Genomic DNA, 23,254 nt, shown 5'->3' with positions numbered 1-23,254 from the left:
AGGATGCTGGAGAGGGACTCTTCATTAGGGACTGTACTGATAGAACAAGGGGTAACGGGTTAAAACTTAAACAGGGGAAGTTTAGATTGGATATAAGGAGGAAATTCTTTCCTGTTAGGGTGGTGAGGCACTGGAATGTGTTGCCCAGGGAGGTTGTGAATGCTCCATCCCTGGCAGTGTTCAAGGCCAGGTTGGACGAGGCCTTGGGTGATATGGTTTAGTGTGAGGTGTCCCTGCCCATGGCAGGGGGGTTGGAACTGGATGATCTTAAGGTCCTTTCCAACCCCAACTATTCCATGATTCTATATTCTGTACAATGCTCACTTTAGTTGTCTCTAGTTTTAATCCTCCAGATGTTTTTCTGCTTTTCCACTCCTAACTAGGGATTTTTAATCACTAATTTTAAAAACAATGAGGAATATTGCAGACTGTAATTAATTTTTTTTTGCTGTTAAAGTATCCCTGGTAGGCTCTTACTTGAGGAGTTTGATTTCCTACCACCAACACCTTCCATTGGTGTGATGTAGTAGAAATAAAGGCAATTCAGAAAATAAAAAGAAGGGGAATAAGGAATGTTTCCAGGTTTTATTCATTGACATTTAAAATTAATTCTTCTATAGACTTATAGAACAGAAGATACTTACCTTCACTGATATAAACAAATCAAGGAAGTAGAGCATTCTTCAGTGAAAGGGGGTTTTTGTTGCTTTGATGAAGGAAAAGGTGCTGTTCATGATGGTTATTAGTCTGCTTTGGTGCCCAGAAATCTGACCTTAAATTACAGTTACTCTGTTTGGATTCTGATAGTTCTCCATCTCTTGACAATTATTGCTCTGGTTTTTGAATCTGTAGCTTCTTCCAGTTTGCGATACCTGGGAAGATACTGTTTGGGCATATTTCAGGGTCATGGTGGATACTCTTGTTGAGCAGGAAATACGAACCTCAGTAATAACTGCAGAGGAGATGGAAGAGCTCCCTAGAGATTATTTAGAAACAAAGTAAGTTTTAAGTACAGTTATGAACCTACACTCAACAAAGGATGCTGTCTGATCTGGTTGGAATATTCAAGGTAATGTTTTTTTGTTTTTTCTCTCCTACTTTGAAGCTGGACTTCAGAAAAAGTTTTTGAGGAACTTCAAGCAACAGACAAAAAGGTACATAATAATTACACTGTCTCTCTTCACTGTTTACCATTTCTTACTATTCCCCAGGTGCTACTTTTACTACAGTATTTAACAAAATGCTCAAATATGCAGTGACTGATTTATTTTAGGTTTTCTACCTCTGTAATGTGTAATTTGTCAAATCAATTTTTCTGTATGCTGCCACCTTTTAACAATGAAGATACAGGTTTTGTTTTGCCCTGTGTCTGCCAGACTAGTTGTGTGTGCTAAAGAAAGAGCTGACTGTCAAGTGGTGTCAGCCATACAAAGCAGATTAAATCAGCTATTTAATACTTTGATAAAATGGGCAAAGATTGATTACACGCAGTTTCCTATATAGGAGTTTGGGTGCATATTTCAAAACAGGCCTTTCAAAATTTAAAAGCACATTTGCTTGAACATACTGTGTTTGTTATTTGTAACACCCAGGATACTTACTTCATTTAAGATTGAATATATAGCTTTTATGTTAATTTTGTAAAGATTAAATTGAAACTATACTTACTCTGATTTGACGGAATGGCCATAGGGCATTTATCACATTGCTAAGACAAGGGTGTGTTGAAAGACATCTTATAGATTGATGCAGTCAGCCACTGATACACCCAGCTGACTGCCTTTTTGGTGCAGTCCACCCCATACAGCAACTTTATATGTGCATTTGAGTTGTATTTCATGCATTAATTCCTCTACTGAGGAAAAAAATCTCTTCCTCCTTAAGTAAGTTTCAGGGGCATTTTCTTTAAGGATTTGTATACATTGTTGCTCCTTCTGTGACTTTTTACAGTCTGTTCTAGGTAACATCCTTATTTGTTCTCTTCAGAGCAAAAAAGCTCTGAAGGTACGTGTTGGATCTCTTCCATGGAATTTTAACTCCACAGATTTATATTCTGGTTCTTCTTTCAGTTTGTCAATATTCTTGTACTTTGACATTGAGATAGCAAGTGCCTTTTCTTCCGCTCTTTATGCAGAATACTCCTTGAAGTAGGATAGTTGTGTTTTTTTTCCCTAAGGAAACTTTGCTTTATTTAGAAGTTTGCTTTCTTCATACATTATGCCATAAGATTTTATTCAAAGTTTGAACTTTCTTTTTCTCTCCCCAGAGGGTTATAGAGGAGAACCAAGAACACTATCATGTGATTCAGAAATTCATTATCCTGGGAGATGTGGATGGTGAGGCTTTTTCTGAGTGATTCTTAAATGTCAATTGACTACATTATTTCTGGTGACCTTTCCAGAAACCTATATGTGAATGGATTTTAGAAGCACACAGTAGGCAAACTCCACCTAAACGCTAAGCTGCTTCTTTAACCAGGAGCTGCAGTTTGACATACAAGGTAGTTTTCAAAGAAGTCATGAAATCCTGTAAATGTGTCGGAAGGTAACAATAGTCCCACATATAACTGCTCCCAAGAAATACAAAATATATATAGCAGATATTTAAGCCAAACAGATAAATCTTCCCCAAAACTGTTGTTGTTCTATTGGGCTTTTAGGGTAAATCACATTTCTTGAAAATAAATGCATAATTTTGGAATATTTCTTAGGTGTTTTTTTCCCTTGCTATGGCTAATACCCATGTTTCCTTGGTGGCTATAGGTTTGATGGAAGAATTCAGCAGATGGCTTTCCAAAGACAGAAGTGTGCTCCCAGGGCACCTCCTTCGATTCATGACGCATCTTATTCTGTTTTTCCGCACTTTGGGCATGCAAACTAAGGTAAGTTTCACTTGTATCTGATTTGTTGTCATAGCAGTAGCTAGTCTTTGAAGTAGAAATGCTTGTATGTAAATACTTAAACTGCATACAATGATGGTAAATTATTACCAGGCTGATGAGGAGCTGCATGGTTAAATAGTGTGTGTGTTGATTTTAGAGCCTAAATGCAACAGTCAGACTTAGAAAAGAGCATCCTCCTCCCCTCCAGTTCAGCTTAAAAATTGGATTAAAAAATGGATTCTGCTCCTAAGCCCTTTACTGAGAAGGACCTGAGTCAAACTTCAGCATTAGGCTTATTCGTAGCAGCCAAGATGCTTTGAAGGGAACCCAATATTAGGTACAACTCCAAGGACTGTATATGGTACTGTAAGCTCATGAATGTTTTTGATTGAGGTAATTGGTACTAACTGAAACTCTCGTATTTTCTTAAAATATATACTCGGGATAGCCTACTAGCTACTTAGTTTATTTATGCTAAATATGCAGATGGATCACGTAGCTGTAATTACTCTTTTCTGATGCAATACAAAGTAATTAGAAGCTCACCTTTTCTACTATTTTAAAATTCAAAAGTACTTATGTATCAAAAATTTTGAGTGTAACCTATTGCAGCAAAAGAGGTGATTTAAGTACAGCTCTGAGTTAGTATTTTTCATGCCTCTTACTGTTGCTTCATTCCCCATGGAAATTTATTTTGAAGTCAGTTAACATTTAGGTAATTAGGAAGGCCTTGTGTGTGTGTGTGTGTGTGTGTGTGTGTGTGTGTATATATGTATGTATATGTTTTTAAGCCAGACTCAAAATTTGATAGAGTAGGTCTTTTAAGCTAAAATATGGTAAAACTAGTCGCTTGTGCAGGTTTAACAGAGGGGACAGAAAAGGTGCAATTTGCTATGTAAATTGCATTGTTAGATTGTGAGTAACTGCTGATTACTGCTTCTACCATTTTGGAGTGGGTGAATTTACTGGAAGATTACTCCACCAACCCTCAGGACCTCAGAGGGAAGAGGCAGTTGTGCAAGCTTTTCTGATGTTCCTTATTTGATGTTCATGTACAATTCGTACAGGCATATGCTTAGATGAAGATCCGTCATTTGCAAATATAAAACTAAAATGACAGTTGTTCACAGTAACAAACACTTGTTCAGCTAATGCAGTCTCAGGTGCTCAGACTATACTTTGGGTTATTACAAATGAGCCAGGTGACATTTATACCCTGTACGTCAGAACATTAGGATTTTCTGTAATGCAGCATGTGTGAATGACACTGCAGTAGGTTTCTGTTCACCTGACATTTTAGTCATTAATAAAAAAATGAAAATATCGTAAAATGGGAAGATTTTAAAAACAGTTTTAAAAGTAACTTTCCAGTTAGACCAAAAACTGTATGATCCAGTTGCTGAAAAAGAAAGTATTTGGAACACTGTATCTTTGAATCAGAAGACATATTCTTTTTAATCACTGTCTGAGAGAAGCAGTTCTTCCATCTGAGCCTCTAGTAGATTACTGAAGCAGGGTTTAGCAAGTAACTTTGTGTCTGTGTAATAGTACTGCAGAGTATCTTATACATACACACACACACACACACACACACACACACACACATTATCTGATTTAAAATTGAATTTGTATTTCTTTGCAATAAGGAGGAAGTTTCTGTTGAAGTCCTGAAGACCTACATTCAGGTAAGCTTTCAGAAATCTACTTTGCTTTCTCTAATGTAATTTAGCAGTAAAGGAGGAGGAAAAGGAGACTTAAGGTTACAGGATGGAGAGAGCTATGACGCAGATAGTGCTCTCTTCTCCAGGAGATAAATGGAAGCTTGCCTAATACGCAGTTTCTGTCAGTAGTGCTTAAATAAGAGACTATTTATTGATCTTTGCTTCGAAGCTCAGATGTGGAAGCTACCTATAGCAGAACAAACTAACCAGAAATTTGTCCCACATTTATGTTTTCACACAAGTGAAGAGCACTTCTGGGCTTACACAGAGGAATATAGTATATATTTCTAAATGTTCGCTTCTTACTCTGCAGCGGATGATATCTGAGAAGCTCACAGATTTAATAGCGTTTTATGTAAGCCACTTACCCCCAGAGCTAGCTGTTGCTCAGTATGCTTTATTTCTTGAAGATGTTACTGACAGTGATCAACGCCACCACTGCCTTGAATTAGCAAAAGATGCAGGTGAGACATGCTGATATTCCAATTATCATTTCATATCCTGTCTTATTTTGTCTTTTAGTAGTTTTTAATGCAAGACCTAGCCATGAAGATGGTATTGTTTCCTTCCTGTGCCTCTTCATTTTTTCAATTAAATTAAATGAATTTGCTTAATCACTTCTTCAAATTAGGTATATTGTGGTTTTTAACTAACATGGAACTGCAGTTCCTTTTCTGAATTAAACTAAATCTTGCTTTGGTTTCTGGATTATGTCCAAACCCAGCTGCCTTTCTCCAATACATGCTCTGAAGCTGGACATGATCGTATTATTTCAGAAAACTGATAATGAAAATACATACCAGTTTGTGGATTTAGGAAGGTTATAAGTATCTTAAATTTTTTGTCCTATTTGTAGTGCTCTTTTTCAGCCGTTGGTTGCATTAATGGTACCTTCCTGCCAGGCCTGTACGTCAGACTAAAAGGTGAAGCAGCACACTGTCCATTGGTTTACAATGCCTCTGTGCCACTCACAATTCACAAAGAAATAGATTTAGTGCAGACTTCATTGTCTAACTTTCCTTCAATTATTTTTGAGCCATTTGCTTTTAGTAACTTGGCTAAGGCCTAAAAAATAAAACATCCTGCTTAAGCATCTGAAAAAGAACTGTTCTGAGCTTTCCCTGGTACAGTCCTGTCAAATCAGTCTCGCCATCAGAATTGTGGGAATCAGTGGTCTTAGCAAATACATCTAGATCCTGCTGTCCACACAGACTGAAAAATCTATTTGTCTTGTTCTTTTTCCCATGTTAGATGTTCTCTGTTACCTCAAATACCATTCTTCTAAGATGTCTGCAATAAATTGCATATCTCTAAAGCTTATCATTTAATCTGATGATTTATGAACAGATTGATAAGAATTCCTAGCAGTAAGGAATAAGATAAAGTCTGAAATTCATTTTGTGGCAAGTTTAAATTCTTGATTGCTCTTACATAATTTTCTCTCTTAACCCAGGTCTGGATGTTGCAACCATAACAAAAACGGTCGTTGAAAATATCCGCAAGAAGGATGCTGGTGAATTCAGTCACCATGACCATACGTTAGATACAGGCACAACAGAGGTGAGTGTACTTCATAGGGCAGATGTTTCAGTTTGCCACCAACCACAGAGTCTTTTTTACTATATATGATCTGTATCTGTCTTTTGATTGTATCTATCATTTTGGTGGAAATTGCCTTGAAAAAGCCTGAGAGGGAAATGCACTTTCCATGTGACCAAGTGAGGAGTTGGATTGCACAAATCCATAACTCCTGTTTCTATATCTCCTTGATCTTCTGGGCTGTGGTGTGTGTTGCTCAGCAGCATGTCTGTGTGCAAACAGCATGCTGCTAAAAGCCCCTGAAATGACTGTAACAAAGTTGTAGCTGAGAGTAGGGTATTGTAGCTTCTGAGAATTATGAGGATTAATGCTTTGGATCTCTGATATACCTTATTATGTGCTTAAGTGACATTCTAGATATGACGACTTGTAACAGCAAGTAGTGATGGGATGAGGAGGAATGTCTTTAAACTGAAAGAGGGTAGATTTACATTAGACATTAAGAAGAAATTCTTTACTCTGGGGGTGCTGAGGCACTGGCACAGCTTGCCCAGAGAACCTGTGGCTGCCCCATCCCTGGCAGTGTTCAAGGCCAGGTTGGACACAGGGGCTTGGAGCGACCTGGTCTAGTGAAAGGTGTCCCAGCCCATGGCTGAGGAGCTGGAACTGGATGATCTTTAAGGTCCCTTCCAAACCAAACCATTCTGTGCTTCTATGACTGCCTTTATTGACGGTTTCCTTGTCATCACTGCTGTGTTGGTTGGATCCAACTCAGTACTTCAGTGGCAGTGAGGTACTGTTAATACCTCGCATTCAAAGTACTGTTTAGAAAGCAGCTGATGGTTTGTAAAGTTGTGGTGTTTTTTTTGCTGTTCAGTACAATGTTTAAACTCTCTAAGCCAAACAGACAGTTTATCTAACAGGAGAATTGGAGAACTGTGTTTGCAGGCTGATGGCACCTCTGAATATTTAGCATTAAGGCTAAAATTTAGCTATTTAGCACTAAGGCTCCATAAAGTGTGTTTGTGCAGTGCATTCATATTAAAATTTGAGGAAGATGCATGATAATTCATAAAATTTTTTGAGAGTTGATGCTCATCCATTGGTCTGAATATCTTGGGAATGCTTAAAAATGGATTTTTGAATTCTTCCAGATTGCAGAGATTGTTTCCTAAGCTTTAGAATCAAAAGTTGTGAATAAAGCAATCTTTGTTAGTATGCCATAATGCTATCCTATGCATTGGATGCATGTCTAGATGCATGCCTAGAATCTTGTGTATTTCTTTAATATGTCTAACAACAGGTGTGTGCTTGAAATGTGACTGAATCTGTATGTTGGGTTTTTTATAGGCGGATCGGCTGAAAATTGATGTAATTGACTGGCTCGTATTCGATCCTGCACAGAGGGCAGAAGCGCTTAAGCAAAGCAATGCAATCATGAGGAAGTTCTTGGGTACTAAACTTCACAAATATTGTAGACTTTCTAAATGCTGGTTTTGTGCTCATTGGCTCTTGGCACTCCATTTGATATAACATCCAATCTAGTAATTAAAAAGCATGGGTTTGCCAGTACTGAAATTGCAAAGCTGTTGATACACGGTTCACATTCTCATAGCATCCAAGAAACATGAAGCTGCAAAAGATGTGTTCGTGAAGATTCCCCAAGACTCTATAGCAGAAATATATAACCAATGGGAAGAGCACGGAATGGATACTCCACTTCCAGCTGAAGATGACAATGCTATACGGGAACATTTATGTATTCGGGCATATTTGGTGAGTTTCAGATACGCTGTATTCCAAGTTATAACATAGAGATAATGGTGGCTTTGCCTTGGTGGTGAAACTTCAAGGTTTGTCCATTTGATTTAACTTCTGATTCCTGGATGCCCTATAGCTATGCATTTAATAACATTTTGTAATTCTGTGAGCCAAAAATGTCCTAACACTGTTTCCAATGCAATCCAGGAAGCCCACGAAACCTTTAACGAATGGTTTAAACACATGAACTCGGCTCCCCAGAAGCCGTCTTTGTTACCACAAGCAAATTTCACTGAAAAAGTGGCCCATGAACATAAAGAAAAGAAGTATGAGGTAAGTAAAAATTGAAGTTGTTTGCTATAAACATTTATGTTCTTGCTTAGGAAGCAGTCTTAGTTTAGTAGAACAGAGTAGAAGACTGTTAATTCAGATTGCTTAAGAACTCTATTATAACTTACTCTGTTTTTCTGTGTCAGCCACTGGCTGAAGATGCCAATTTGGAGTTCTGCTGGCTGTTGCATGCTGGGTGAAGAGTCTGTGTTAAAATAGCCTTGGAAATTATCCTGTTCTGCAGTAGTTTATTTTTTGGTTTTTTGCCAGATGGATTATGGTATTTGGAAAGGCCTCTTGGATGCTCTTACAGCTGATGTGAAAGAGAAAATGTACAATGTATTGCTGTTTGTGGACGGAGGATGGATGGTTGATGTCAGAGAGGTAAAATGAATTCTTGTATCATAGCACAGGTTGCACCCAGCTGTACCTTTGTCACCTTTAGCTTGATGTTAGGCTCTTTAACTCATTCTGGCCTTGCTGTGACCCATTATGGATTGCTTCCCCTTCAGTTACTGTATAAATCAATCTGTCAGTGCAGCCTAGGCTGGTTAGTCCACTTTCTTGCCTCTAACGCTATTCCTCATGTGGTTTTGCCAAGTTGCCTTTTAGAGGTGACGTTCATAATACTAATGTAATAATTTGCTGTGATAAGGATGCCGAGGACGACCCTGAAAGAATACACCAGATGATTTTGCTGCGAAAGCTGTGCCTGCCTATGATGTGCTTTTTGCTGCACACCGTGTTACACAGTACTGGGCAGTACCAGGAGTGCCTCCGGCTGGCTGACATGGTCGCTTCTGAGCGACACAAGCTTTACACGGTGAGTTAAGGAGCTGCAGGCAGCTTGGCTCTGTGGGTTGACTGTGGGAAAAGCTTCTATATGAAGAGGAAGATGCCATATGTTCCTTAGCATCAGAAGTTTCTTTATCTTTTCCCATTCACTGCAGTAGTAAAGGGTTTTCTGGTATCCTGACTTAAGGAGTTAACTTTGAAATGCTGAAGATGCCACCACTGTTTTGACAAGCAGCAATTCTGAGTTACTAATTTTTTATGAGTTTAACAGATGGACTTTTGTGATCTTACAGGTCTTTTCCAACCTAAACAATTCTGTGATTCTAAGTTGAACTGCAGAATTATGACTGACTTTTTTTCTTTTCTTTTTCGTTCCCATTACGTCTCAGAACATTGTATAAGCAGGTTTTGCTTTGGAGCACTTGGTTTACCCCAAACCTTCTTTCCTTCCAAAACCTTGAGAAACAGCCCCAAAAAAACTCTTATCACAAAAATAGCCCAAAACCAAAGCCAACCAAAACAAACCCCAGATAAAACTAAACCACAGCACGCCCCTACAAAACAAAACAAGGATTGGAAGTCTGAGAAGAAACATCAAAGCTAAGAAAAATACTGTGATGCATTTGCCTGGATGGGCTTAAAATCTCTGCCAGCAATAACATGGAAATTAAACTTGGCTGTTTACCAGTAATTGCTGTAACAGTTATGAGACAGAGCTATCTTGAGACTACCTTCAGGTCTGGGGTGTTGCTGCTAATCCTTTACTAAATGCTGTTCTGAAATGTCTGATGTTCACACTGTCTTAAATAGAAAGAAAAAAAATAGTAACTTAATGAGCCATCATTTCCTTTGATATCGATGCTTTTCATTGTGAATAAATATAACTTCCTTATGGTTTCTTTTTATTAGGTATTTTCAAAAGATGAACTCCGAAAACTTCTACTGAAGCTGAGGGAATCTTCTCTGATGCTTCTGGACCAAGATCTTGATCCTTTGGGATATGAAATTCAGGCATAAGATATCATGAGATACTTGCAAAAACTTCTGAACATGGACATTCTGTTTATTAAAAAAATGGTCTGATCTTGGGGGGGGGGGGGCAATGGATTCATCCTCAGATTTCAACTTGAAAAACTCTGATCAATTTCAGAGATGATGTTTGTTACACAACCTTGTTTCATAATAATTTCTTTTTTTCTAATAAAAGTGCTTCACAAACAGAATGTTTGTTCACTAATTTAAATGTCATTATATAAACACAGTGATTGTATGAACCTCCTTAACCTCTTTGCCATAACCAAAGAGCTGCCTGTGGACTGGAAACACTACTTTGCAGGAGAATGTGCAAGGGTGCAGGGGAGAGGCAAGTGAGACTGCCACAGCGTTACGTGTGGAACGCAGACAAAAGGGGGCTGGAAGAAAGAGCCAAAGCGGAGGGCTGCTGCCAGAACTGTTCCTTACGTACTCTTGTGTAGCTGCCAAAACGTTGCTGTAATCGTCATCAGGAGAGGTGATCGCACCTTGAAACTCCCAAGTTTGAGATACCGTGATTTTCTTAAAAAACTCCTCCTGCCCGTTTACACCTTTAGCTGCTTCTCCCTTAAGTGCAGAGCGCAGAGGATGCAGCCGCAGCGCACTCAGACAAGGGCTGCAGCTCCTGCACCCAGTCTGTGCCTTCAGCCACTTGGCGAAGAACGTGATTTGTGCTGTACCTGTACTTTTACGCGTGTTTACAGAAGCTCCCACTCCGGTCGCTCAGCGTTGCTTGCCCCTTGGCGAGAGAGTGAGTTTCTGCCCGCTGCTGGGCAGCAACACCGCCGGGGGGAAGCCGGTGGCTTTCCGGCCTGGTGCGCGCTCTCGCTGTGCCTCCGGCTGCTGCCAGCGGGCCGCCCCCCGCCAGGTCACTCCCGCGATCGGGCGGAGCCGCTGGATCCACAGCTCCGCCCCCGGGGCCGTGCCGTGCCGGGGCGGGTGCCGCCACCGGAAGGCACGATCCCACGTGTCCCGGCGGAGGCGGGCGCCCGGTGCCGGGCGGAGGGCGGCCGGCGGGCTGCCTGAGGCGCTGCTGCTGCCCGGCGCCCAGCGGGGACGCCATGGGTTGGCTGCCGGCGCAGGGCCGTCTGGCGGCGGGTCTGCTGGTGAACCTGGCCGCCTCCATCTGCATCGTGTTCCTGAACAAGTGGCTGTACGTGCGGCTGGGCTTCCCCAACCTCAGCCTCACCCTGGTGCACTTCGCCATCACCTGGCTCGGCCTTTACCTGTGCCAAGCGCTCGGCGCCTTCTCCCCTAAGAGCCTGCAGCCCTCGCAGGTGCTGCCTTTGGCCCTCAGCTTCTGCGGCTTCGTCGTCTTCACCAACCTCTCCCTGCAGAGCAACACCATCGGTACCTACCAGCTGGCCAAGGCCATGACCACGCCGGTCATCGTGGTCATACAGACCTTGGCTTACGGCAAGACCTTTCCTCTCCGTATCAAGCTCACCTTGGTGAGGAAGCGGCAGGGGAGAGGGGAATGGCTGCTGCCCTCGCGCGTCGCCTCAGGCAATGGCTTTAACCCCGCCTGTCCCCGTCTCCACAGGTCCCCATCACGCTGGGCGTCTTCCTCAACTCCTACTACGACGTGAAGTTCAACGTCCTCGGGATGGCGTTCGCCACCATGGGCGTCCTGGTGACCTCCCTCTATCAAGTGGTGGGTAATGGCGGGAAGCAGAGGTGGGAGCGTTGTGGTGGCTGGTCTTCGAGGTGCTGACCCTCTGGGTTAGGTCGCGTTTAAACGGTGGGTTGCCATATGGAAAACCCCCCATACTCCTTTATATATACATACATATATATATACACATACTATTCATAAGTAATTTGTACCATTTTAAGGTAAATTTTTCAAGGAATTGGTAGTCCTCACTGCTAAAATTGGGGTGTCATCTTCAATGTGGTCATGAGTATATTTTCAAGGGCTGAAGATGGCTTTATCAGTAAAACTCTGTTTTTCTAGAGAGGACAGATTTTCTCCTTGCTGAAGCCAGTGCCTTGTGTTTGAGCCTTTCCCTAGAAAGGGCATTTACCACTCCTGTTTATGCCGCGGTTTATCACTCAACTCTTTGCATTTTGTGAGCATCCTTCCTCAGTTTTGACTATACACAGTCTAAGGTGGATTTGTAGAGGGTGAATTAATATACATGCACAGTATAACCTTTCTGGCTGGTTATGGCTGTAAAATAGGTATGTCCGAGGACTGCCTTAGCCCTTTCCACTGTAACAGACCAGCTCATTATAAGCTATGACTTTGTCTCCTGTCATGTTGATGTGATGCTCATCATGAATTTTAACATTAATTTCTTTGTAACAGGTGTACTGTGCTCCAAGAACAGTGATGCTCTTTGACCTGTAGCATGCAAGATGATAAATAATGGTCTCTTGTCCTGTTTAGGCGGAGGAGGAGGAGAGAGATGATGCATAATAACTTTAAGTGATGGGGTGTGTGCTAGAGGAGCAAGAGTACCTGAGTGAAATTATTCTGGCTTTTGTTTTTTTTTAACTTAGCAGGTTTATATGCTGGAATCCATGTTACTAATTAATGTGAGTTATGGAGTATTAAACATTCTTCAGTGCAATACAAAAATGCATCTTTTTGGCTGTACCATCCATCTTCACAGATAACCTAATAGCTCTTAAAGCATGTTACATTGAAAGTCCAAATTATAGTCAATATTGAAATGAAATCCAGTAAATTTGGAACATGCTGGTAAAAGAAAAACGTTTACTGGTTTTGTTAGCTTGTGCATGGAGAAGAAAGGGGCAAAAAGCAGATCTCTGCTTAGGCAAAGGTGCTTAGCTCCATCATAGACAGGATCTGGAATTTGTCTTGAACTGGTCTTTTTTTCCAAGCTCTGCTACTTTTTTTGTTCTTCATTAAGAACAGCACTTTCTCGCGTGGCTTGTGTGCTTGCAAGAGACAAAGACATGGGCCTCCAGTTAGTCAAAGGCAGAAGATGATGCGCGATAACCTGTTCGTGTAGTATTGCCCCCATGAGATCCTTTCTGTGTTAGTAGCCAGTTTGCTTTTGCTCAAGTTTACAATTGATGATTTGGTTTTGTTTTTTTTTTTCCCTTGTGCATAACAGCTTTCTCTTTTGGTTTCAGTGGGTAGGAGCTAAGCAGCATGAGTTGCAGGTAAACTCTATGCAGTTGCTGTACTATCAGGCACCAATGTCCTCAGCTATGTTGTTGTTCATCATACCCTTCTTTGAGCCAGTCTTTGGTGAAGGGGGAATATTTGGGCCCTGGACGCTTTCTGCTGTGGTAAGACTTTTATTGACGTTATTTAAATATAAATAGTCATCACTGATGTAGCTAAATTTGGCAGTCAGATCTGTTTCTTTGTGAAACAGATTTTTCTACAGTCATTGACTATGATGAGATGAGGGGGGCATGTGAAAGAATAAAAACATCGTTGTGTCTGCCCCACTTCCTCCCAGAGGAGTCTGTCTGACAATCAATTTACCTCCTTATTCTTGTTTCTGTTTAGAGGGCATCTGAGCAACAGGAAAATCTGACAAAATCCAGAAGCTTCCCTTAGTGTATTAAATTAAAACTATGTAAGTGCCCTAGTTTCAGCTCTTACTGTCCACTCAGAAAAGAAATGAGCATGCTCACTTTGACACTCTCAACTCCTCTTGTGTGGAAAGATGCCAGGGTTGGTTGTTCTCTAGGATTGCTGGTTTATTTTCACCACGGCAACTATGATTTCTCTCTATCCTTCCGTCCAGAAAAAGAGCCAATGGCACATTCATACCACTGCTGATTGTGCTGCTCAGTGATGGGACCTTTCTTGTAGCGCTGCAGTTTATGAATGGGATAGCAAGTATTCACAGGGATAAAACTGGATGTTTTTAATAATAGCTTTTAGTGTGACCATAGGTAAAAACCTTGTCTGAAAGGCAAAGCCTATGACCTCTGTGTGTATGAGTAGCCAGACTTTCCAAATCATTCTTCAAGTGATTCTAAATTGCTGAGAGTGAAGGAGAAAAGGCTTGTGGTTCTATAAGGATATATTTATGGACATCATACCCTGAGCTACTTATACACATCACCAGTGTCTGTACTGATCTGAAGTTGTTCCTATTTTTGTTCCCCATATGTTTTTCTTGCCTGATACTTTGCATCTGAAAGTAAAGGAAACTAAATAAATAACCTGGAATGTATCTACAAATGGCCAAAAGTGTGTCAGATTACTGACCGTGTCTGTTAATCCACAGATAATGGTACTGCTGTCCGGAGTAATAGCCTTTATGGTAAACTTGTCCATTTACTGGATCATTGGGAATACGTCACCTGTCACGTATCCTTTGTGCCATTAGTTGTTTCTCCTGTTTCCAGATGAATTATGTTATCATTCATTTGGGCTGATTTACTGTGGGAAGAGTGGTCACCTGCTTGCTTTATCTTAAAAGGTGAAGCTGGAAAAGCATGTTCATGTTTCAGTGTATTTAATTTCTCTGTATAGATAATGGTGGTTAACTTACTGACGTGACCTTCACACCTACAAAGAATATTCACCCACACTTCTTGAGGAAGTGTTGGCATGTCAGTTGTCATGTACAGTGGTCGGAAGGCCTTAGATGGAGGGTAATTCTTAGAGTTGCAGAGACACAGTGAAGTGGCATGAGTTGAAGTCAAGGTGACATACCATTGCTTGTCGTGGATGTAGTTACTGACATTCCCAAGTGTTTCTTTTTGCAAAAAGCAGTACTGCTATTTGCTGTTATCCTTAACAGATGTCTAGATATAACATGTTTGGACATTTCAAGTTCTGCATCACCCTCCTGGGAGGGTGCCTCTTGTTTAAGGATCCACTGTCTGTTAATCAAGGCCTTGGGATTCTGTGCACGTTGTTGGGCATTTTAGCTTACACCCACTTCAAGCTCAGCGAGCAGGAAAGCAGTAAGAGTAAATTGGCTCAGCGTCCATAAAGCAAGGGCTTCTGGAGCTTAATAATGTTGTGAAGGAAGACAAGTATTTAAATATGCATTGATTCCAGAGTGTGGAAAAGATGCCTTGTTTGTGTGCATCTGTGGTTTTAGTTTAACCACCAGGATCGTTGTTCTGTAACAAACCCAAACAAAGTCAATTCTGTAAAATGCTGGGGTTTGCCACCTCAGTCCGTCCTGTCATTTTCATTCAATTAAAATGGTAAAACAGAAAAAGGCACACTTCAAATTGCTGTGGAAATTGTACTGAGCTAATTATATTTTTTGCATACCAAATGAGATCATGACGTCTACAGTTATAATACAGAGGGAGAAAAAAAAGAAAAGGAATCCTGTCTTTGTGATCGTGCCAGTATTGCTGTTGTGAAGAGACTTGGAGGCGCTTTTACACAGATGTTCTGGTACGTAGCGATGCTTCCTCCTTTTTGTCTGGTGAGTGATGAAGAGGAAACAGACTTTGTTCAGTAGGTCTAAAAAAGGCCGCCAAGCTCATTCCTGTTCTTTGTATGCTTTCTTATCTATGCTTGGCTTCAACACATTGATAGATTTTTGGCTGAGGAAGCTAGATAAAATTACAGGTAGAGAGAGACCAGAAGAGACACTGGAAAACTTGAAGCCACAGGTCAACCTACAGAAAAGTAGGAAATTGGATCTAAACAGTTCATCTTAAATTTTTTTCCTCTGGTCTGTCAGGACACTAATGAAGTCATTCATGTTCTAGATAATTCTGTCACTGCTTTTCACTTTTCTCTGTACCAAACCCAGGGCTTTACATGAGGTCTTGTAAATGCTCGTGAGCTTAATGAACTCCCTGATTTTGTGGGAATAATCAAACATTTTGCAGCTCTTGCTCGCAGACACCCATGCTGAATGTATTCTTGGAGAAATCTTCAGAATGGTCATGCCATCTGCAGTGGACATGAGGGCTGCCAGTGCTCTCTCCCTCTTCAACCCTAGCTCACTGCTGCACCTTCCCCAGGAGTTACTTGGACCTGCAAGTCCAAGTTCTGCAGCTTGGCCTGTTGTCCTTGTTCCGGGAGCACAAGCAGTGTATCAGAGCAAGTGAAGAGTGTGATGTGGGACCTGCTCCTGCTCTAATTCAGGAATGCTTTGAAAATTATTTTATGACAGTATCAAGCACTGATTTTGACAAGGGGGAAGGAGGAAGTTGAGTGCTGTTCTATTTAAAAAGAGACAGAAAAAATAACAGCTTTCAGTAAATCTGGTGAGAACATACGTTCACTAGATTTGCAGGGTTAGAATTTATTTGCAGCATCTTAACATTTTGAGGTTCGTTTTATCTTCATCTACCTCTAGCAGATTTAAAGAGGGGAATTTCATGAACAAAAGCAGGTATTTAAGTTTTTCAACCACTGACAGAAATGATATTAAGTTCCTCTAAGCTTTTACAATAAAGGTAACAAGTCTTTGTGTAGGAAAGAATGCAGGTCTTCTCAAGCCTATAAATTATTTATTCTGTTACAGAGTTCTTGATTTAAGAAAAAGTTCTTTCTCTGTGTAACCTAAGTTTATACTGTAATACTTTGTCATTTCAGAGTTAGAAATACCTGAATAATTTTACATCTTTACCAACTGTGTCTTGGACATTGTACTGGTTCAAGGTTAATATTTTGTACATGTTTTTATAAATCTGTATCATTAGTTTAAATGGAGTACTGAAAGATGTGCTCATAAAGCCAATCTCTGGATGCATATCCTTCAGTACATACACTGAGAAAGCCATTTGCATTATTTTGTGCTGTGCACAAGTTCTTCTAAAATGTAGATAGACCACAAAGACTTACAGTTAGCAAACAACTGAATTAGAAGCCTGTGTGACAACAGTACTTGGGATGAGAGTGACGTAAATGTGTAGAAAGTGTTAGAATGAACAAAGCAATTGTGTCTGAAAATATAAAAGAATCCTTAAAGAGGGGAGCAGAGCTGCAGGAGAAAGTTACCAGTATCATTATACATTATAAATGCAGTCTGTTGCTGGAGTGTGTAAGTTGTGGAGGTCACTCAAGTGATGTGACTTTTTTTCATACGTTCAAGGAGTCTCTTTTGAGATTTACCTGTTGTATCTAACAAATAAAGTATCTTGAACTTTGTCATATGGTTCCAAATATGAAATCCAGAAGGCATGTGTAATTGTGGGATGAATAGATCTTTGTATGTATTGTTTCTTTGGATACCATGTGTTAGGTGGGAATAAATTTTTCACTCATTTGACTGATACGTGCTTATTGCAGGGGAGAACAGTTTTTCTTGTCATTTTCCATGTTTTGCTTGAATTGCATATGCCTTGGGGAGGGGTGTCTATGTGTGTATATAAGACAAAATGGTGCTACTTGGAATTCTGTCTGTATTTCAATGAGTTTGCATGTTTTGGGGCTGAACATACGCACTAATGAGGGAATTTTTAAATCCTGAGGTACAACTGGAGTCTCAAAAAAAATTACTGATAACCCACCTGGTCAGAAACTTGCTCGTTCTAGTTTTTACTACATCATTTTAATAGGTTTAACTGCTAATTAATTATGTGTACTTCACTCAGTTTTGGCTTTCCTGGAAGAGTAATCAGGAGACTTGACAGCTTTAACAACATGTAGTCATCACCCTGTTTGTGCCATGCTGTCCAAACCCTCGTGTTTACTTTCTGCTTTTCATTTCACTTCATAGTCCACATATGATTAAGCAGTGGTAACAAGATGGACTTTGGTCTTTTTCTGCCATTGAGTGCTTTGCTGCTTATATTACCGTGATTTACTTTAGAAGCTGCCCTCCAGTGGAAATGCTGGCATAGATACCAGCATGGTGTTTAAAAATGAGAGCAGATGATTCTGATTAAAATATGAATGATGGGTGGTAAGTTATCTATGCTAGCCTTGTCCCTGAAAACACTTTAGAACAACACACACAAGGTTTTCTTGCTTTTCCCAAAGGAATAGGAAGTATACCTTCACTTATGAGATACTCTGTTCAAAGCTCTGTGTTAGCATTAACTTTGGTAACTCAGCAGATTCTGCATCTGGTTTTGTAGGACTTGCTAAGTTCTTGCAGGCTTTGGGGGGCACAGTGCCAGAGAAGTTTTCCTGTTCATGGGTGAGCAGCTTCTCTCAGGCTTGAGGCTGAAGGAGAGTGGTTTGCTGCTGTTATGTGTATGAAAAGGAGGTTTGTCTTGCAGAAGTATACCTTCAAGACAGAGCTGTGATTCAGCAGGAAGGTGTCCTCTCTCTGCCTCATTTTGTGAAATGAATACTCAGTGGTGGCCCTGGGCTAAAAGCAGCATTAAAGCCTGTTTGGGATATCCATCATTTTTGCTAAACCTTTTAAAAAATGCAAGTGGTAGCCAATGCTGGTGAAGTATTAAGGTGAAAAAAACTCATTTTTATAATGTCTTATGTAACAGGAGTTTCAGAAGAGTGTTTTATAACATTTTGAAGCACAGCTAGTGTCTAATCCATGTCCAGTTGTCACATCCTTTGCAAAATCTATCAACAAGTAATGATGGATTTCATAACTGGCTGTATATATTGATGCAGTTTTGCTGCGGAGAAGGGGTTTGCTCTTGAGCAATACTGTGCTACCAAACACTGGCATACTGTTAATGTATTAGCAGTGATTTAGAAACCTCTAGACTGAAAGTCACCTACATGCTTAGGAAAGCAAAAAGAATGCTTCCTCTGATAGGCAAGAGAGCTTTTTATCTTCTTGCTTTTAACAACAAACAGGAGGCTGGCAGTTGAATGGAATTCAGAGAGCAGGCCTTAGTGTTCCTCAAATGACTTTTCATAAAAAGGTTTTTCTCCTAGATGACTCTTTTTTTCTCCCAGTTTTGGAGTTGGTGTTTTCCCTGGATTTTAACAGTAGCAGAGTTTGGACTGCAGACTTGTGGGTCTTGCTTGTGTTACTGAGTTTTTCCTCTTAAAATGTTATGTTGGCTTTTCACAACCCAACTTCCCTGATAAATGAGAAAACAAAAAAAAATGTTGAGTAAATGAAAGGCAGGGTGCATATATAGTAAAGACATGCTTTGTTTTGCGCAAGAATTTAACTCTTCTAACTGTAAAGATGCAGCTCTTTCTCTGCTATTCTAATCATGTAGATGCACAAAAGCACCAGCTTTCTGCTCCATACAAATCCACTTTCTCCCTGCTGGTGCCCTCTGATCAGTTTCAGCCTTCCATTTGACAGCTCAGTTGCTGCAAAGATGATGGGGATGTCAGCTGCAGAAGGTTAAGAACATGAAGTGAAAAACTTATCAGCAAGAGCTGATATAATCTTGGGTAATGAGAAATACTATTCTAAGATGCAGACATCTTATCAAAAAGACCTGTACTAAGTGGGGAGAGGTGTGGGTTTATCTCCAGGCAAGTATTGGGAAGAATTCAAGAGCTGAATTGTATGGATTCTTGCAGTGTTGCAGTAGTTGACAAATTTAGTTCAGTTTTAAAAATATAAAAACTTAAAATATAAATGCCATGCAAAAAAATCAATAGCTGGATTCAGAGAGCATAAGACCTTTGCCAGACAAGTCCCACAGCTATGGTTAACCTTCCTAAAAGAAGGGAGCTGCTGTTCCGCTTCTCTGCCCAGTGATGCTGGGCTTAGTGAAGGGGGCTTGTGTTTGCAAAGGCTGGTCTGCTTTTTTTCAACTCTGTGAGTTGGTCCAATGAAAACATCACCCCTCCCTGCAGAGCTTCTCTCGCTGAACTTACTGTTCATGCTTTCATCCAACTGACTTGGATCGTGCTCCTGTCTTCTTCCAGTAGCTGAAAGGTCTTATGGACCTCAGGGAGCACAACATACTCCATCACCTCCTGTAACTGCGGTGTGCAGTCAGCCCTGCTGCACAGGATCCAACCCAGCCCAAAGGACTGTAGTTACAATTAAGAACTAAAGAAAGAAATGTGATACCTTGTCATTATTTTAGTTGCAAGGCAGTTACTAATCCTTTCAAATTTTAGCCTGGCATTTCCCTTTAGTAGGGGCAAAGCAAGCTCTCTTTCCTATTTCAGTTGGCCTTGTCTGTATAATTATGCTATATTTTACGGAATTCTGAAATTGAGACAGAAATTGTATCACTGCTCTCAAATACGCTGATATCATGCACTGTTGCATTTTTTTACCTAGGGACCCTTGACTGCCTTCCTTCCAATCCAGACAAAAAATAGCTGTAAAATACAGGAGTCAAGTGAACCTGAATTAAGATGTAATTTGGCATCTGAGGAGCTGCATGTGCCCTTTCAGCTTCATTAGCTCAGTATCCAATAGGCACAAATTTCCATTCCTTCGGAATGGAAATGCAGGAACAGACATGGACAGACTAAACATAATGTAATGCAAGTCAATTACATATTTAGAAGCAAGCAGTAGGGATGATCCAAAGGTTGCTGAAGGATTAGCATTGCAAAAATATATTCTGGTTTTTTTAATGGCTCCACTGAAATATGAATACCAGCCTTTCATTTGAAGGTACCTGGTTATATTTAAGGAGCTCCACAAAGTCCAGCATGGCTGTATGGGTAACTAGCACATGCAGAATGCACATGCAGGCTAGTGGTGTGTCAGAAAACAGCAGGATTGTTTTTAGAACTGCAGACGGCTGTGTCACATCCAGGAAATGCAGGGAGGAGATCTCTGGTTGAAGCACAGCATAAGAATGTAATTTTTAATTACTTTGGCACAGAAAACGGGTGTATGTTTTTACTTTCTTACAGAGCAGAAGCTGAGAAGCAAACTTGTTTAAAGGAGCTGTGTTCTGATCGAGTGAGGCACATGGAGTAATCATGGTTACTGGGACCACAGAACGGCAGTGGCTGTGATGGGGAAGGGGAGGGAAGAAACAAAAGTGAGACAGTGGATTAGGAGACAACTGAGAGGAGTTACAGCACATATACATCTAGGCATGTTTTTAAATGTAAAATCTAAGTTTCGATGCTTAACTCCACAATTAGGCATCTGAATAGCAGAGCCAGATTTGTCAGTGTGAGCTTCTTCCGTTTCAATTGTACTTAATGGAGAAAGGCACGTGCTCAACATTTCCAGAAATAAAGATGCATCATTGACAAGTTTGACATCTTTTTTGGTCTCCAACTAAATTGGAGATACTGTTCAACAAAGAAACTGAGTCTTGTTCTGCTTCCTTACTCTGTCCATAATGGTTTTAATCCTCCTCACTCTTTGGGGACAAAGAAACCATTTGCACACTCTTCTGCTGTGTAACTAACTCAAGTGACGAGTATGTTTTGTTTTACAGTACACTGGAGTTGCATATCAAAAACTTTGATTCAGATCTTGTAATTTATCTACACGTGCACATGCTGGTTCCACCCAGGCTTCTGTGTCTGAGCTGAATGGAAAAAGACTAGTATTACATATCATCAACTGTTGTGAAATGAAGCGCTTCTCTCCAAGAGGTGTGAAGGCAATGTTGATGTCTTCTGGGATCCAAAGTGGTTACTTGTTAAAACCATTTCTTGCAGTTGTTAGTAAAAACCTGGTTTTCTATTAATCCAGTTGAGAAGAGAAACTGACAGTGGTGGTCACAGCTTCTTCAGGCAATTGTGGTACGTTTCTGAACACACACGATCCTGCTTTTATGAGTGGTAACGTAAACCTGATCAGGATTAACAGTGCTTCTATGTTTTTTTAGCTACTGTCATTCCCCAGAGACACACTTCTTCAGCTTTTCTTCACGTGCATTTTGCATAAGACTTTGGTCTACAAATAGGGGAAATAAAAAAAGAGGGAGAGAGATGCAGATTTGTTTCCCAAACAAAGCCCAAGCGAGACTTTCCCATAAAGGGTATTTTGATTCATGGAGAGCTTTGCCTTTATCACTGGTGGACATTAACCTTAATTCCAGACCCTTAAACCTACAGTCTCAGAGAGTCAAAGAGGACAAACACATGGGTGGCTGGCGCTGAGCTGCAGTTGCTCAGCACCCACAGTAAGTTGTTCTTATAGAGCTAGATGCAAGATTACAGAACCAGCTGTGCTTAGGTGTCATTCAAACCTCATCTGAAGAGAGAAATTACAATACAGGTAGTTTGAAAATCAGAAAAACACATGGCCAAGTCATCAGAACAGCATGTTACAGCCTGAAGGAACGTGTCCTGCTCCTCCCCATGGACTCAGCTTTGGGCACGCACTTCTTCCTCTTGTTCTGTGTGACCGAGGAAATTCATCTGACCCTCTGCTAGGCAGAATAGCCGTGGCTGGTCCAGGCAGCGAGCTGATGCCTTGCAGTGCAGGCAGGCAACTCTCCGTGCTGGAAAAAGGGGAAGAGTGACACCACCTGGTTAAAACCGGGACCAAGGGAAGTGGGGCGGGGGCCGAGGAACCTCTTTCAGCCGTCAGCTGTCATGTCCAGCCGCCCAGCCTCAAAAGATGGGTTTTGAAGGAGAAGGTTTCACACATAAACGAAATGGCAAGAAAGCCCTATATTTTATGTACAGCTACCAACCTCTCAGCAGGAAGCCCTCAGAGTGTCACAAGCACTGCACAACATATTTATGCGCCTGTACTCATCTTGAAGTCTTTGGGAGACCAGCTGGCTCTGAGCCTCAGTGGCTCATTTCCTGCCTCTGCAGCTTGCCCTGGACTCGCAAGTCTATTTTCCTTGTCCCGTGTACAACAAGAAGATTTTTGGAAGGTTTCTATGTTGGTCCTGTTTTTCAGTGTGTCCTATTTAGCTGAGCCAGTCTGTGCAACATCAGCTGTTCCTGCTTCTGTGAAGACTGCTTTACTCATTAGAGTCTATAATAATTCACAGGGTGCCACACAAATCAGAAATCACTGGGATATTGTTTTTAAAGGCTGGTTAATTTTCTAATCAGTTACATGTCCCTAAGCAAGCCAGGAATTTAAAGACTTGTATTTAAGGATTCCAAGGATTTTCACTGAAGTGTAAGAGTAAGATAAGCAGTTTCCTTATCTCCGGAGTTTCCTTTTAAAAATTTAGGTAAATCAATGCATACAAGGATATCTAAAGAATTTTTTTTAGGATGTGACATCCTTATTGAGTAATGGTATTTTACATTTTGGGGCTAGGAATAACTGAAATGAATGAAACTGCTTGAAAAACTTTTCTGCAAAAGTGGCTTGACAGGATTGGGTTGAAGCAGAAGAAGCCAGAGACTGGGCTCAAAAGAAGCACTGCTTGCATTGAAAAGTGGAACCAAACCTACTAAAAATGGAGAGCTGATATACACATATAAAGCACAGATAAAACTATA

At 40.7% G+C, this 23,254-nt stretch overlaps 2 protein-coding genes across 3 annotated transcripts in view; both read left to right on the top strand.

Annotated features, from left to right (window-relative positions):
- Positions 1-10,102, top strand: part of NUP107 (nucleoporin 107) — a 29,807-nt gene extending 19,705 nt beyond the window's left edge. The window contains exons 16-28 of the mRNA XM_061467144.1: positions 853-998; positions 1,106-1,154; positions 2,267-2,336; positions 2,763-2,881; positions 4,528-4,566; positions 4,916-5,066; positions 6,056-6,162; positions 7,492-7,594; positions 7,757-7,917; positions 8,110-8,235; positions 8,503-8,616; positions 8,888-9,055; positions 9,937-10,102. Coding sequence (XP_061323128.1) covers positions 853-998; positions 1,106-1,154; positions 2,267-2,336; positions 2,763-2,881; positions 4,528-4,566; positions 4,916-5,066; positions 6,056-6,162; positions 7,492-7,594; positions 7,757-7,917; positions 8,110-8,235; positions 8,503-8,616; positions 8,888-9,055; positions 9,937-10,044 — 1,461 coding nt within the window. The 3' untranslated portion in view covers positions 10,045-10,102. The remainder of the gene's footprint in view (positions 1-852; positions 999-1,105; positions 1,155-2,266; positions 2,337-2,762; positions 2,882-4,527; positions 4,567-4,915; positions 5,067-6,055; positions 6,163-7,491; positions 7,595-7,756; positions 7,918-8,109; positions 8,236-8,502; positions 8,617-8,887; positions 9,056-9,936) is intronic.
- A 923-nt stretch (positions 10,103-11,025) lies between these two features.
- On the top strand, positions 11,026-17,243 carry SLC35E3 (solute carrier family 35 member E3). 2 transcript variants are annotated; one of them, XR_009745869.1, is made up of 6 exons: positions 11,026-11,510; positions 11,603-11,713; positions 13,165-13,323; positions 13,550-13,619; positions 14,280-14,362; positions 14,807-14,859. XR_009745869.1 is itself a non-coding variant. In XM_061467140.1 (5 exons), the coding sequence occupies exons 1-5, from the start codon at positions 11,121-11,123 to the stop codon at positions 14,991-14,993; spliced, it is 930 nt and encodes a 309-aa protein (XP_061323124.1). In that variant the 5' UTR covers positions 11,026-11,120; the 3' UTR covers positions 14,994-17,243. The 2 variants fall into 2 exon arrangements, 1 of the variants encoding a protein (XP_061323124.1); XM_061467140.1 differs by lacking the exon at positions 13,550-13,619 and having other exon boundaries at positions 14,807-17,243.
- Positions 17,244-23,254: the final 6,011 nt, after the last annotated feature.

Source organism: Pezoporus flaviventris, unplaced genomic scaffold (genome assembly GCF_033815535.1).
Source record: "Pezoporus flaviventris isolate CSIRO_AGI_PZ_B2104156 unplaced genomic scaffold, CSIRO_AGI_Pfla_v1 ptg000045l, whole genome shotgun sequence".
Lineage (NCBI taxonomy): Eukaryota > Metazoa > Chordata > Aves > Psittaciformes > Psittacidae > Pezoporus > Pezoporus flaviventris.
This window is presented reverse-complemented; position numbering and strand designations above follow the sequence as displayed.

What these genes read in the sequence shown, in the direction of transcription:
- SLC35E3 (XM_061467140.1), top strand. Translation starts at nt 11,121, where the DNA reads ATGGGTTGGCTGCCGGCGCAGGGCCGTCTGGCGGCGGGTCTGCTGGTG. An exon ending in TCCGTATCAAGCTCACCTTG is followed by an intron (nt 11,511 to 11,602) that starts GTGAGGAAGCGG and finishes CCGTCTCCACAG; the next exon opens with GTCCCCATCACGCTGGGCGT. An exon ending in GGGAATACGTCACCTGTCAC is followed by an intron (nt 14,363 to 14,806) that starts GTATCCTTTGTG and finishes ACAGATGTCTAG; the next exon opens with ATATAACATGTTTGGACATT.